Below are 13837 nucleotides of genomic sequence, written 5' to 3'. Positions count from 1 at the left end.
GAGGTGTAGCCTTTGAACATCTTCTTTAGTATTTCTCATTACTGATTAATGGATAATTTTTAAACTCCATTGTCCGATCAGCATGATCAAGAGAAGTTTAGAGTTTTGGGTTCATTGAGAGTAGACTTGTCCATGGGCCAGGCCGGGCCAGGTTCGGGCTGGACTTCATCTATAATTACTAAATTTTAGGTTTGTCCAAGCTTGGCCCGGCCCGAAAATTCGGGCCTTAACTTTTGCCAAAACTCGTCCATATTTAATAACTTCTACCCAAGGCCGCCCAAGCCCGCCCAATAAGTTTTTCATTAAATAATATATATGTTTTTAAAAAAATAATAATAATATTAATATGTGAATATGATCAAATATTATTCTACAAAACATTTAAAAATTAAAATATCAAATGCAAATATTTATTCAATTACAACTAAAATTCAAACTATTAATGGTAATCAATAATAAATATATATTATATAAGTATATAGAAAACGAATTAATAAATAATCAATGGCAATTCAAACCATTATATATATATATATATACATTATTTGTTGATAAATATATTTTATAATTCGGGCCGGGCCGGGCTTTTATTAATGAAAATCAAACCCGGCCCGTTTTTTAAAAATGGGTTTTTTTTTTCAAAGCCCGGACATCGGTCCTTATATATTTGTCCAACCCCTCCCATTTTTTGGATGGGCCTTCGGGTTTGGGTGGGTAGCTCGGCCATTGGACAGATCTAATTGAGACAAAGGCAAAGAAAAAAAACCCCTGGAGAACCTTCTTCTATCCTAAGTTATAGAAATTCTATTTTCAATATTTAGTGATGTTTAATTGAGAGAAGACTTTATTTTATCTTCTTACAAGCTGTCATTATTTTTGTTAGTATAGTTATTTTCTTTGACTTTCTGTTTTCTATTTCAGTAGATTTATTATAGTTTTTTTAAGTCCCTGTTGCTTTTATTCTTTTGTACTGCAATTTATTTTATTTTAATACAGGTGTTTTATCGATTTTTCAAAACAAAATTTTAAATCATAAAAATATTTGGAAAATTACCACTCCAAAAAAACATATAATATAATATATATATATATATATAATATGATTCTGTAAATTTTCCACCCCACAAAGTGAGATTAGGATTCCCATCCATTCATATTGGAAATTAAAAAAATATTAAAAATGGTCAAAAATGTGAGAATGGCTTTTCATTTTTTATATGCTTTAAATCCTTAGCAAATTGTGATAGTCATTGGTTTGTGATTTTTTTAATAAACCATTAACGTCAGAGTCATTTAGTATTTTTTTAAAGATTAATTTTCCACTGAATTTATTCTTCATGGTCTTTTCATTACTTTGTCTTGACTTAAAAATTCTATTGATGTCTAATTGATATTATTTCGGAATATATTGTTTTATCACTATTAATTATTATTATTATTATTATTATTGCCTAGTGATTTTATTATTCTTGAATTTAGCAAAACCAATACTTTCATTTGGGTACATAGATATAATAATCTTCAAAATAAGAAGTTAAGGTTTATGCTTATTTTTCTTTTGCATTTATTTATTCATACTCACAAGACTTTATGCTAGTCTGCTAGATAAGAGTGCATTAACTCATATTCATTGAACCAGTCCATATTAATTAATAATATTAAGTATGTTAGTGATTGCATGAACTTACCAAGTCCAACTTCATTAAACCAAGCCATGAATATATATATATATATATATATTTTTTGTTTGTTTGTTGTGTTGAGATTATGACAAATAAATTATGGACCATTAATAAGGTTTTGTTTTGACTTCACAAAATATACATACTGGGCATACTTTGGGTCAACTTAATATTTAATTATAAAAGATTTTATCAAAACTATATGATAACAAAAAAAAGTAAAAAATAAGAAAATTTTGCTTTATAAATTAAAAAAAAATAATAACTTAAAACTCAAAACATAATGAAAAAAATAATCAACCCTATAATAGAAATATAGTACTTTATTTATTACCCTTCCAAATCAAAGGTAGAGGATTACCGATCTATATCTCGTCATATTTTTTAATTTTATCAATATATATATTATATAATGAAAAAAAAAACTTATAAACCTAGTTTTGTAATAGATTTCACTTAAATCATAAAATTATAATTCAACACCGTTTAACAGTGACTAAAATTTACATTAAAAATGGTAGTATATTTTAATTAAATAGAAGAAGAAGAAGCAGCAGCAGGAGAATAGCCAAGCTAATATGTCCAAGAAATAAGACAAACAAGGAAGCAGTCACAGTTCTCCACCTAATACGTGTAAAAAAAAAATCTAATATTTTAGAAAGAATCTTCATCTTTTTTATACATAATTCTGATAATGTGTTAATTTGTAGTTTAGCTCAGTTTTGTTCTTTATTGCTTTATTTCTTATCATGATGATGATTTTTTAATGATATATCTCATCAATAAGTAATATATAACATAAAATATCGATTTGGGTTCTTTTTGTTCGTGTAGTTTAGTTACCGTAGATGACTATGATTTGTTAAAGTACTGTGCTGAAAATGATTGGATAGTCCAGATTAAAATACTATGTATTTAACTTTTCACTGTAATATAGTAACACATTATAATACTATGCATCTGAATCATTTAGACCGTTGGTTGATGATCCAACGGCTTAGGTGATACAAATCTTTATATATAAGGACCCATCATCTAGGGATGTTCATAATAGCCATCGGATAGTTATCTGACGGCTCTTATCATTATAAACAGTAAAAAACCGCGTTCTACAGTATTGTACATTGATCATAAATAGTTAAAAAGTGTACAGTGTTTATATAAACAATCAACCATTGGATGATGATCCAACGGCTTAGATTTAAAACGTCCTTAAATTTCAAATCTAGAGACTTAACTAGATGATTTTTTTCCTATATATATATATATATTATTATTATTATTAAACCAGTGCCAAAGTATATGACATAATTTAACAATCTCTATGTTCATCATTATCTAATTTCAATTGAACTAATCCTTAAAATTTCTCCATTATGTAATAATCACTGGTAGCAATGAGTTTTGCAAGTCAAGAGAAAAAGTGAACCAAATTTCATATTATTCAATTTTTTTATCCAATTAATTATATAAAAAATTTATCTTCTTAAAATAATGCATCATCATATGCCTGAATAGCCTGACCATGCCAAATTTAGCTTTTGTCTAAGGCCGTTTCTCCAATGATCTCATCTTCTTAGCACAACAAATAAATTTATCTATTTCATATAAATAAATAAATAAATATGTATATATACACATACATATATATAGAGAAAATATCAACCGCAAACAAATGTCCGCAATTGAGCATAGAAATAATTAAAAGTGTACAATATGATTCAGATTTGTTGAGTTACTATACTGAAATTGATTTAACAGATCAAAACACTATGAATTCCATTTTTCATTATATTACTATTTATAAGCACAATGATACTATTTATTACACGGTGCATAATCAGGCATTGGATAAAAATCAATGGTCCGATCTTTTAAAACTGAACAAGATTTAGTTTGATGATAACTATTAAATTATGATTTAATCATTATTATTTATAAAAGTGATGAGTAAAATCACTATTAATTATTGTGTTTGTACCTATACATAAATTGATATTAACCGTTCCAAACAAATATAGTAGTCACTATAAAATGTCCTTTAAATTTAAAATATTTTATACAAAAAACACGTTTTATATATATATAATTTTTTTGATAATATGGACAAATCACCGTCACTTGTACATTTAACCTTCAACCCTTCCGTGTCGGAAATAAACTTATTATTATTCGATTTGTTTTTTCTTTAATTGTTTAACAAGAATAACTTCACTCATGTTAGTGAAGTCATCTGCCTATTAAATCCTACCAAGCTTTGCTTTGATCACTCCAAACCAAACTTTAAAAAACAAAGAATACATCAATACCACATTCTTCTTCTTCATCTTATTATTATTATTATTATTATTATTATTATTATTATACTAAACCACTCACTACTCTTTCTCTTCCCATCATCCATCTCTTCCTCCAAAATCCAAAATCCAAAATGGAAACCACCTCCGACCACAACAACAACAACAACCACAAACCTCACTTCATCTTGATCCCATGGATGGCTCAAGGTCACTTCATCCCCATGATCGACATCGCTCGTCTTCTCTCCCTCCACTCCGTCTTCGTCACCGTCATCACCACTCCCGGCAACACTTCTCGCATCTCCTCCACCATCTCTCGTCTCCTCCCCGTCCACTTCACCACCCTCTCTTTCCCTTCCACCGCCACCGGCCTCCCTCCCGGCTGTGAAAACCTCGACTCCGTCCCCTCCCGTGACCTTGCCCGCAACTTCTACAATGCAGCCAAACTCCTCCGCCAACCTTTAGAACACCATCTCCGTACCTCCACCCCTCCACCAAGCTGCATCATCGCCGGCGTTGGCTTCCCTTGGCTTCACTCCATCGCCAAAGAACTCAACGTTCCAAGACTCGTCTTTCAAGGCTTCTCCTGCTTCTCTCTTCTCTGCAATCACAACCTTAGCTTTTTCAAACCCCATGAGACTGTTTCCTCTCCTTTCCAACCTTTTCTTTTACCTCATCTCCCAACAACAACAACAACAACAACAGCTCATGATCACAAAGTCAGAGCTTCCCAAGTTTTTCGACAAGTCCTCAGAGTTCTATGACATTTATAAAGAGCTACAAGAAGGTGAGAATTCAGCTGATGGTATTATAGTAAACAGTTTTGATGAATTAGAGCCTGAGTATGCGGAGTTCTTGGCAAAAGCCACTAAGAAGAGAGTGTGGACAGTAGGGCCAGTTTCACTCTCAAGTGAAGATAAACTCGATGTCTCCGAGAGAGGAAACAAAGCCGACATCAATGAAGAAGATTGTCTCCATTGGCTTAACACACAAGTACCAGGTTCAGTAATCTACGTGAGTTTTGGTAGCATGGGAAAGCTGGCTCCGGAGCAAGTCAAGGAGTTAGGATTTGGGTTAGAGGAGACTAAAAGGCCGTTCATATGGGTTATGAAAGACGTCGGAAAAGTCGCCGGAGTTGGAGGAGTGGTTGGCCGGAGAGTTTAGAAAGAGGAATGAAGGTAAGTGTTTTTTGATAAGAGGATGGGCACCACAAGTGATGATATTGAAGCACAAAGCAGTGGGAGGGTTCTTGACACATTGTGGATGGAACTCAACGTTGGAAGGCGTGGCCGCCGGCGTGCCGTTGATGACGTGGCCTTTGGGAGCTGATCAGTTTCTGAATGAGAAGTTGGTGGTGGAGGTGCTTGGTGTTGGAGTGAGAGTGGGAGCTAAGGCTGTAGTTTCAATGGAGGGAGGAGAGAAAGGTACTAGTGGAGATCAGGTGGTGAGGAGAGAGATGGTGGTGAAGGCTGTGGAGAGGTTGATGGATGATGGAGATGAAGAAGGGAAGAAGAGGAGAGAGAGAGTGAAGGAGTTGGAAGAGAAAGCTAAGAGAGCTTTGATGATAGGTGGGTCTTCTTGGTTGAATTTGGATCTTTTGATTGGCTATGTGTCTGAGCATGACGTTGTCAAGCTGCATGGTTAGGGTTTGGAACTTAGGGTTAGGGTTTGGAACTTAGGGTTAGGGTTTACTGTTATATCAAGAAAGAGAGAGAGAGATCATGTGTAGTACTTTGTTTGGAAATGAGAGAAAGTAGCAGAGGCACAGTAAGTAGTCTGTATGGCATGTGATGGTTTTTAATATTGTGTAAGAGAAGTCTGATGATGATGGTCAACTCTTGTTCTTAATGGGAAACAAATGTATGGATTGAATGAAGTAATGAATATAACTAGGGTTGCTTTGACAGTTTTGATGCTTGATGCTCTTGTTTTCATCATTCTTATATTTTTCTGTTTTTTATTTTTTTGGTTTAGGGTTTGTTTCAATAATTGTGGTTTAGAGTTTTTCTCTCAGTTTTTTTGGGGATTTTTGATCCAGTGTGGAAGTCACCTAAACCTCAATTAATTTCATTTAAAAAAAAAAATTATGTGTGAGGGTTGAGGAGTTAGATATTCTAATTTTTCCGCATCTCCTTCCCCACAAACTTTACTTTAAAAAGATAATTAGACAAAAATTAACAAAATTAAGTAGTGCCAATCTCATAATTTTTTTATTTTTCATATTACTATTTGATATTAATTTATTCATTAGAGCAATAAATTTGAGAAGAAAAACCATTCAAAACAAACACAAAAATAAATTTTTGTTATAATAAAATATAATAAAATAAAATAAAACGGAGAACCTAACTTTTCCAAGAAAGAAGAAATTAAAAATATATATAAATATATATATGTTTGGAATTTGCTTTATTTAATTAGATTATAAGATCTATATCATTTATAGTAAGAGAGATGTTTTGATGGACAAACATAGATAGAGAAAATAAATAAATAAATATATGCTCCAGTCAGTGGATGCTAAGTATAAAGCTAACACTTGATTGAATGGATTGATGCTCCATCGTTTTCATTGTAGCATCTTATGTATCATGTATGGCATCTGCCAAACATGAGAATTTTTATATTGAGAAATTGTCTCCACTTATCACTCTTTTCAATGGTATTTTAGTAAACACACAACTTCCAAAATAATGAGAGCAATAAGTGCAAGTCTATTCAAAAATTTCCAATATCATGTACATCCCTCTCTGTTTTCTAAATGCCTGCCTGTCCTTCATAAGTCATCTCAATTTCTTTTCTGACATTTCTAGAAATCCTTGTCCCATATGTTTAATTGTTGAGAAATTACTTGTATACCCTTTGTGAAGTGGAAAAATTACTACTATATTTTTATAAAAATTATATCCATTTTGATTATTAATTTACAAATTTTATTATGATATAAATTATATTTTTAATTTTTTAAAAATAAATTAAGAGAACAAAGTAAAAATTATATAAAGAAAACCTTTTAGCCTGAAGGATAAATAAACAAATATTTAATTATATGCGTTCTGATGTTAACAAGAAGAATAAACACATGCTACCACAATTGCTTAAATAATGAATTTATATTTACACAATATCAATTCTAATAATACTAAAAAAAAAAATTCCTTGGTGTCATATAAAATGCAAAAATTAAAAAAAAAAATATTAAATAAGATTAAGACTAATGACTTTCAATCTACCTTTTATATTATATATACGGTCAGAGAGAATCAAACTCACGTCTCTTTCAAAGTCTCTTTCAAACGAGGAGACCCAAAGAACTATTATGCCACATGTCCTTTGGTTCTTTTAATTTTTTTAAAAAATATTATATACACAATTTCTCTATTATCATAAAACTTTTAAAAACCAAAATATCTTTGTTCTTTAAAGATAAAACTCTTATTGATCAATGTTTTGATAAAACATAGGTAAATTTTTTTTTTTTGAATAATAGACGACAAGTACCAATTTTATATGAATATAAACAGTATTGAGCAGTACTGAAACCCAGATGTACAATGTATATACAGTATAAGAATCCCGGATTAACAGTACGGTAAACAGTACTGTCGGGGGAGGGATTTGAACCTATGACCTCCTCTTTATACTTTGGTGTCATAACCATTGGGCTATCCAATAGTTGACAAACAGAGGTAAATTGATTATTTGATCTATTTTTTTATTTAAAAAATAAAAACCCAAAAAAATATAGACATTTTGGGAAAATGAAAGGTTTGCTAGGATTTTCTATACTGGTGTAAGTTTTCTAGTTATGGATTGTTCCTATCTGCTTAATATTACCATATCATTAACCATATGTTCCTAATTTCTGTTTAGATCTTAAGCCAAATATATACTAGCAAAGCTTCATATTTAGGTACTTTTTCCTCACCCTTTGTTTGTTTTTCAATTGAAAAATCTTGATTCAAGGACTAAAACAAGAACCAAAAAAGAAGAAACAACAAAGAACAAACAAGCAGAGATGGTGATAGGCATTGTTCGTATTATTCGGATCCATCGATCCATGCAATCATCTCGTGAATTTACTTATTTGAGGTTGTACGATGTACACGTCGTCGTCTATGAATGATTGAAGAAAAACCACCACCTTTTGTTTAATAATTCATCTGTAGAAAGCTATGTATCATAGAACTGGAAAGATGATCTTGCCAGCTACCACAACTAGATTCCAAAGCATCTCAGTAAGGAAAATAGGTTTGTTACCTCTACACATATCTACAACACTTCTGAGTCTAGTAGTTGACCAAATTATTGCAGCTTTTCTTCATGTACAGCTGTGCTTGCAATTCATGTGAGTGTGTGCAAATTTCTGATGCAGAACACCTACCTTTGGGAAACATTCAATGACTCTGATCAACAGTACAAAGAAGATAGAGATGTATGAACACTTCTTTTTTGTTTATCCAATCACATGAATTGGTGGTGTGAATAGATGAGTATTGACAAACAACATTTACATTCAGAGTTCATATATAATCTCACAAATTAATGGGTTTTATGCATCAAAATTGGTATGCATTTGCTTCAGTTTGTTATGTTTACAGTTTTATAATAAAGTCATGATTTATCCATTTTTATATATTAAAAAAAAATGGTATGCCTTTTGAGCTCATTTCCGCACCACCCTTGGGTTCATTTCGATATCGGTCTGGTGCATTCCTTGTATTGGCAGAGAATACCTGCAAGATGTGAAAAAACAGCATATTTTGGTATGATACAATGACGAATGACAAGAATAGCTGAGGAAAAACAAAAGTACATGGAGTCTTGAGTACCTGATAAATCATGATCTATGCAACAGTAACTTGAATGAAAAAAAAAAAAAAATCTTAACAATTCATCTGCAGCATTTGTAAAACCAGCCACAGTTAAAGGGATATTATGTTTTAGTATACATATACGCCAACTCTCCTTTAACCAAATTGGGAGTGATGACTAAGAAAAGACGTAAAATCTTATTCACCAAGAATAAAAGCTTGTATCTCTGTCCAGCTAGAAACCGTATACAGAACCCCGGACAGGCCCTTCCATACAGGCTGAGCCCCTTCCGCAAGATGCTTTTGTTTGGCTACCAAACCAGAAAACAATGGCACGAATGAAACACCGAATTGTTCGCCGACTTTCCTTAAGCTTGTGCTTGATCCAATCACAATGCCTACATCTGCTTCAAGCAAACACAGCAGGTCACCAACTGAGTCTCCAATGTACACAGACAGGTGCTGATCTTTGTCGCCGGCATTGCCCAAAATATCCTTGAAAGCCTCAACTTTGTTCAGGGGTGACTCCATCTTCCTGATAATGTTCCCCGTGGAGATAGATTCGTTGTACTCAAATTCATTTGCATGTATGTTCAGAACATTCAAAGAACCTGTCAATAATATAAATCATGACATTAAAACTAGAAATTGCACATTGATGACAGCAACGCAATGTTTAGTTTGAGGATAAGAGTGCATGGAATTTTTTTTCCAATATTGGAATGAAGAGAAAATTTTTATTTGAACCGGCCAAATTCAACATAATTAATCAGTACAAATTTAAAATTTAAAATTTACTTTTCCAAATATTAATACTTGGTTATTAATATAACTATTTTTTTAAAATTAATTATTAAATATATTTATTTAAATAATTAAATCTTTTTAAATTGTTGTATAGTATCCATCCCAGCTTGTTTGGTTAGTTAAACAGTCGCTCTCCCCCAACCAAACAAGATGCAAAGCTTATAACATAGTTCCCAACAAGTCACCCGTAAAATTAAAGGATCTGGTTCCATTCCATCATTGTAAAACAGATTACCGATCTAATTCAGAGTTTAAATTTCAACTTCCAGGTAGCTCATAGAAAATCCAAGTCGGTAAGTAAACCTGATCACTCACAACCAGCAATTTCCACATGAATATAATCAGTTATGGACCTAGATCCATAAATCCCAAGTAGACTCTATTGAATAAGATGGCAACTGAACTAGTTTGTCCACATTGACTTGTTCCAACTTGAGTTGGCTTATAGAATCATGTGCAAGAATAAGACGAGACATTATGTGAAGAAAAGTCAGTTTCAAACTCAAAATTGATGAAATATAAACTATGAAAATTTGGGTATGGTATGTGTGGAATGTGGGGAACATGAAGGAAATATATACAAAAAATAAGGTAAAATTCAATATTAAATACCTAACTCTCTATGACCAGAATATTAGAAGCTGGGCACAACTCCATTTGTACAATATGGAAAAATCACAAGGGAAGAAATATATTAAGATAAATAAGCCAAAATATGGCCCCTACATTTAGAAATAAGACTAACCAATTTAAAAAGATAAACAGAAAAATATACCTGATGCAAAGGCAGACCTGATTAGATCTCCACACCAGCAATAAGAAAGTATGTGGATATCAGCATTAAAATTTTCTTGCTTGCTTACAATCTTCTGAAAAAAGTCTCTGCAACCTTCTTGAAGACTCAGCAGTTCACCAGCCCTTTTTATGTCATCCAAATTCATACCACGCAAAACTCCTGACTCAACAACCCTAGAATTTGCCTGTTTTTCAAAATTAGAAAGATGCTCCAAACTTTTACGCAGACCTTCATAATCAAATGAGCTGGCTGAAAGAAGATGGATTAAAAAAAGTGGTAGTTACTACCAAGATAATATTAAATGGTTTGAGAATGTATGTTACCAAGAATTAAATCAGAACTCAGTCACCTTTATCTGAAGGAAGGATATTCTCTATGCATTGTTCATACTCTTCAGTATACTGTCCAGAAAGGGAATCCCAGGAGTTTCTCAAATCTGTGGAGGAAATCCGTGCATTCGAATCATCAAGCCCAATTAGATCAGCCTTGGGGGCAGTCAAAATTGCAATCTCTGCTAAAATAGCAGAGGAATCAACTACCGTGCATGTCAAGTCAAAATCAGAAAATATAACAAGCCGATTTGCAGGGTCATGCAGCCTTGTTAACGGAACTACAGCTGGCTGAGCTATTGGCTGAGCTAAAAAAAACTCTATTTCAAGTCTCATAGCTTGCTGGTAAAGCTTTTGTATGAGCTCAAGCTCCTCTCCGGTTAAAGTAACACTCAGTTTGTCAAGTAACTCTTCAATCTGCTCAGCCGCTGCCTGCACCAATTTCAAAATAGTAAATTATGTTTCTTCACCTGTCAGCTTATCAATAACCCAGTGGAATATATTATAATAAACAAAAGCAAGTACCTCAAAATTTTTTGAAGCATAATTCTCAATCCACTTCTTGTAAGGATGATTGTTTCCATTAAGATGCAAAAACATTTGAAGCTTTTTGCCCAAGAAAGCGTAAAGGCTCATACAAGGAGTCATGGCACCAACCGTATAAGCAGCAATTTTGGTCTTCTCAAAAGGAGTGACAATTTTGACAGGGACCTTTCCTCCTTCAACCTTGCCCGCAGCTGTTGCTAACAGAAAATCAATGTACTTTGTTGTTGCAGGAAATGGAGCAATCTCTTTTGTGGTGTCAACACCCCATTCCTGCATAAGTAATACCCTTTAGAACTTGCGCATGCTGGAAGGTTCTAATAACTGGTGATGTATGAGGAAAACAATTCTACATTTACAATGACTGGAGTACATGCCATACGATGGCATGGAATAATACACTGGAATCACAGTATAAGCCACCTGCCTTTTTTGCCTCCTAAGAATTTTAGTTGTGTTTGCAAACAGTTAGGACAATTGAGTATGTTTAATGAAGAACTAACACATAAAAGAGTTTTGACTGTAAGTGAATGTTAGGCATATTCATTTTCTATCTTGCATTTCATTGGGCTTCATTGTACATATCTAGCACACACAATAAGGCAAATGACAACATTATTATAATTTTTGGAACAAAAACATTCAACATACTTGGAACCATCCATAAACCAACCAAATCACTAATGGGGTGAATAAAGCATTGAAAGGATTTGGTCTTGAGAGATACAGGTCAAGACATAAGAGTGCATGTGGACAAATTAAACGACATCCATAGCTCTCTCCATTCACACATTAAACTGTTTAGCAAGCAACTAGTATAATTTATAACATGGCAGGAATCTTAGCTAAAAAAATAAATAAAACAATACCATAATACCAAGCAATCATCAATTCTACCCTATGCCCAATTTGGACATTTTTCAATCAGGATGCCGAGAATTACTTCTTAAAAAATTGGAAGAGAAAAAGGGTCAAGATATTCTGTTCTGGAACAAAAAAAAAAAAAAACACACGATGACCGGATCAAGGGGTCTAGAAATGTTAAAATCCAGATTTTCCAGAGCATAACCACCATTTGGAAAGTACATGCATAAACTATAACAACAAGAGAAAGTGAATCAGATGCCTAAAACAGAAGAAATTATTAGGTGACAGATTTTGCATAAGTCTAGTCCTTGCAGTACTTCCCAATTGTTTTAATTAAAATATGGTGGAAGCCAAAGCAACATCCGATAACAAGGAAAGTTAAACGTGGAGATCATTTTGCTCCAAACTCAAGATATACGGTGCAAAAATCAAGCTTTAAACAAGAAAAGTCAAACAAATAACCTTAGAAGTCAATTGGACAGGAGGCTTCGAGACTTACCTCAACAATTGAATTATGCATTTTCAGCTCCTCTAAAGCAGATTTTCTAAGGTCGGATATTCCCGCCTTTGCATCGTCATCATCAGCACAATCCTCCGCCATCTCATACCTAAAAAAGGTAATTATTTCAATAGAACAACCAAAAATCAGAAAAGAAAAATAATAGTTCAGATCATTAACTGAAAATAAGAACCATATATGAAGTTCCCAAGCATTTCCGAGCAAATACATAAAAATAATGAGAAAGATTGCAGAGAACAGCCGAATCAGTCCTTTTCAAAAGGCAAATAAATTAGTCGAGAACAGACATTTTGCTTACGAACCAAACAAAAGAACTACCGAAAAAAAAATCAGAAAACAACAAAAGAATCACCAAAACTCACGCTTGAACATAAGCTCTGAGAAAATGCACATCCTGGGCAATGTAGTTCCGAAAGCACTCCATCTCCAGATTCCCCGCCGCAAGGCAAACAACGAACGGAGTATAAGCGGCATAGACGGTCTCCTTCAGCGAGTTGATCCAGAACCTCCTAGCCACGGAACCCTCCTCAGCCATGGGCGAAGATGTCAAAGCACCACCCCTAAGCCACGAAGCTCGAAACCCACGATGAACAGGAGGATCCGATCCTGACCTCGCCGGAGGGCGTACCGAAAGGAGTTTCCGATCAAAGCAACCAAATCGGGAGTCAATTGAGACGGTTCTAGCCGAGAAGAGAAGGCTAGGGCTAGGAATGGAAGATCGGAGAAGAATGGGGGAGAGAAATCGCATCAAATGAGGAGAAAGAAAAGAGAGAATTGGGAATTAGGGTTGAATTTATAGGAACCGAAGGAACGGAGACGAGTGGCGGCGGCCGCCGAGAGGTTCCTTGTTGAACTTCTCGTGATCGAAAAAGGCGGCAGTTGGAGGCAGGAGCCATGGTGGTGGGTAGTAGTTGTCACCACTGCCATTGTTAAAATGCCTCGCGGGTTCAACTTAAAATTTCATATACACCCAATCAGACGGCTATAAGATTCTAAAAGTTTCGAGATGGACGCCGTCAGATGTGGGATACGCTCAAGCTTAAAATCCATTGTGGGTATAGTATAACAGTACTAACGTAAATACGAGGTAACTGAAGAATAAGATAGAATTTATTAGGCTTAATTAGAAGCATTTATTTTTGTGTTTTGTGTTTTGTGTTTTTATCTTATATATATATA

The 13837-nt window shown here is 33.6% G+C and overlaps 2 protein-coding genes across 2 annotated transcripts; one reads left to right on the top strand and one right to left on the bottom strand.

Annotated features, from left to right (window-relative positions):
- Positions 1-4107: 4107 nt before the first annotated feature.
- On the top strand, positions 4108-5870 carry LOC120252709 (UDP-glycosyltransferase 73C4-like). Its single transcript, XM_039260827.1, is given in 3 exon segments — positions 4108-4458; positions 4460-5107; positions 5142-5870. Coding segments are annotated over 3 exon segments (1479 nt in total). The 5' UTR covers positions 4108-4113; the 3' UTR covers positions 5628-5870.
- Positions 5871-8759: 2889 nt separating this feature from the next.
- Positions 8760-13561, bottom strand: LOC120252744 (bifunctional TH2 protein, mitochondrial). The gene is made up of 6 exons (XM_039260885.1): positions 13021-13561; positions 12638-12746; positions 11254-11544; positions 10749-11160; positions 10379-10648; positions 8760-9407 (listed from the first exon to the last, which is right to left on the bottom strand). The coding sequence occupies exons 1-6, from the start codon at positions 13404-13406 to the stop codon at positions 8995-8997; spliced, it is 1881 nt and encodes a 626-aa protein (XP_039116819.1). The 5' UTR covers positions 13407-13561; the 3' UTR covers positions 8760-8994.
- Between the last annotated feature and the right edge of the window lie 276 nt (positions 13562-13837).

Source organism: Dioscorea cayenensis, chromosome 22 (assembly GCF_009730915.1).
Source record: "Dioscorea cayenensis subsp. rotundata cultivar TDr96_F1 chromosome 22, TDr96_F1_v2_PseudoChromosome.rev07_lg8_w22 25.fasta, whole genome shotgun sequence".
In the NCBI taxonomy this organism is placed as follows: Eukaryota; Viridiplantae; Streptophyta; class Magnoliopsida; order Dioscoreales; family Dioscoreaceae; genus Dioscorea; species Dioscorea cayenensis.
Note: the sequence above shows the minus strand (reverse complement) of the source record. Positions and strands in the feature narration are given on the sequence as shown.

Coding starts and splice junctions, on each gene's coding strand:
- LOC120252744 (XM_039260885.1), bottom strand. CDS start 13,406: ATGCGATTTCTCTCCCCCATTCTTCTCCGATCTTCCATTCCTAGCCCT. Junction 11,545..12,637: donor TGCATAATTCAATTGTTGAG/GTAAGTCTCGAA, acceptor TTACTTATGCAG/GAATGGGGTGTTGACACCAC. Junction 11,161..11,253: donor ATGCTTCAAAAAATTTTGAG/GTACTTGCTTTT, acceptor AAATTGGTGCAG/GCAGCGGCTGAGCAGATTGA.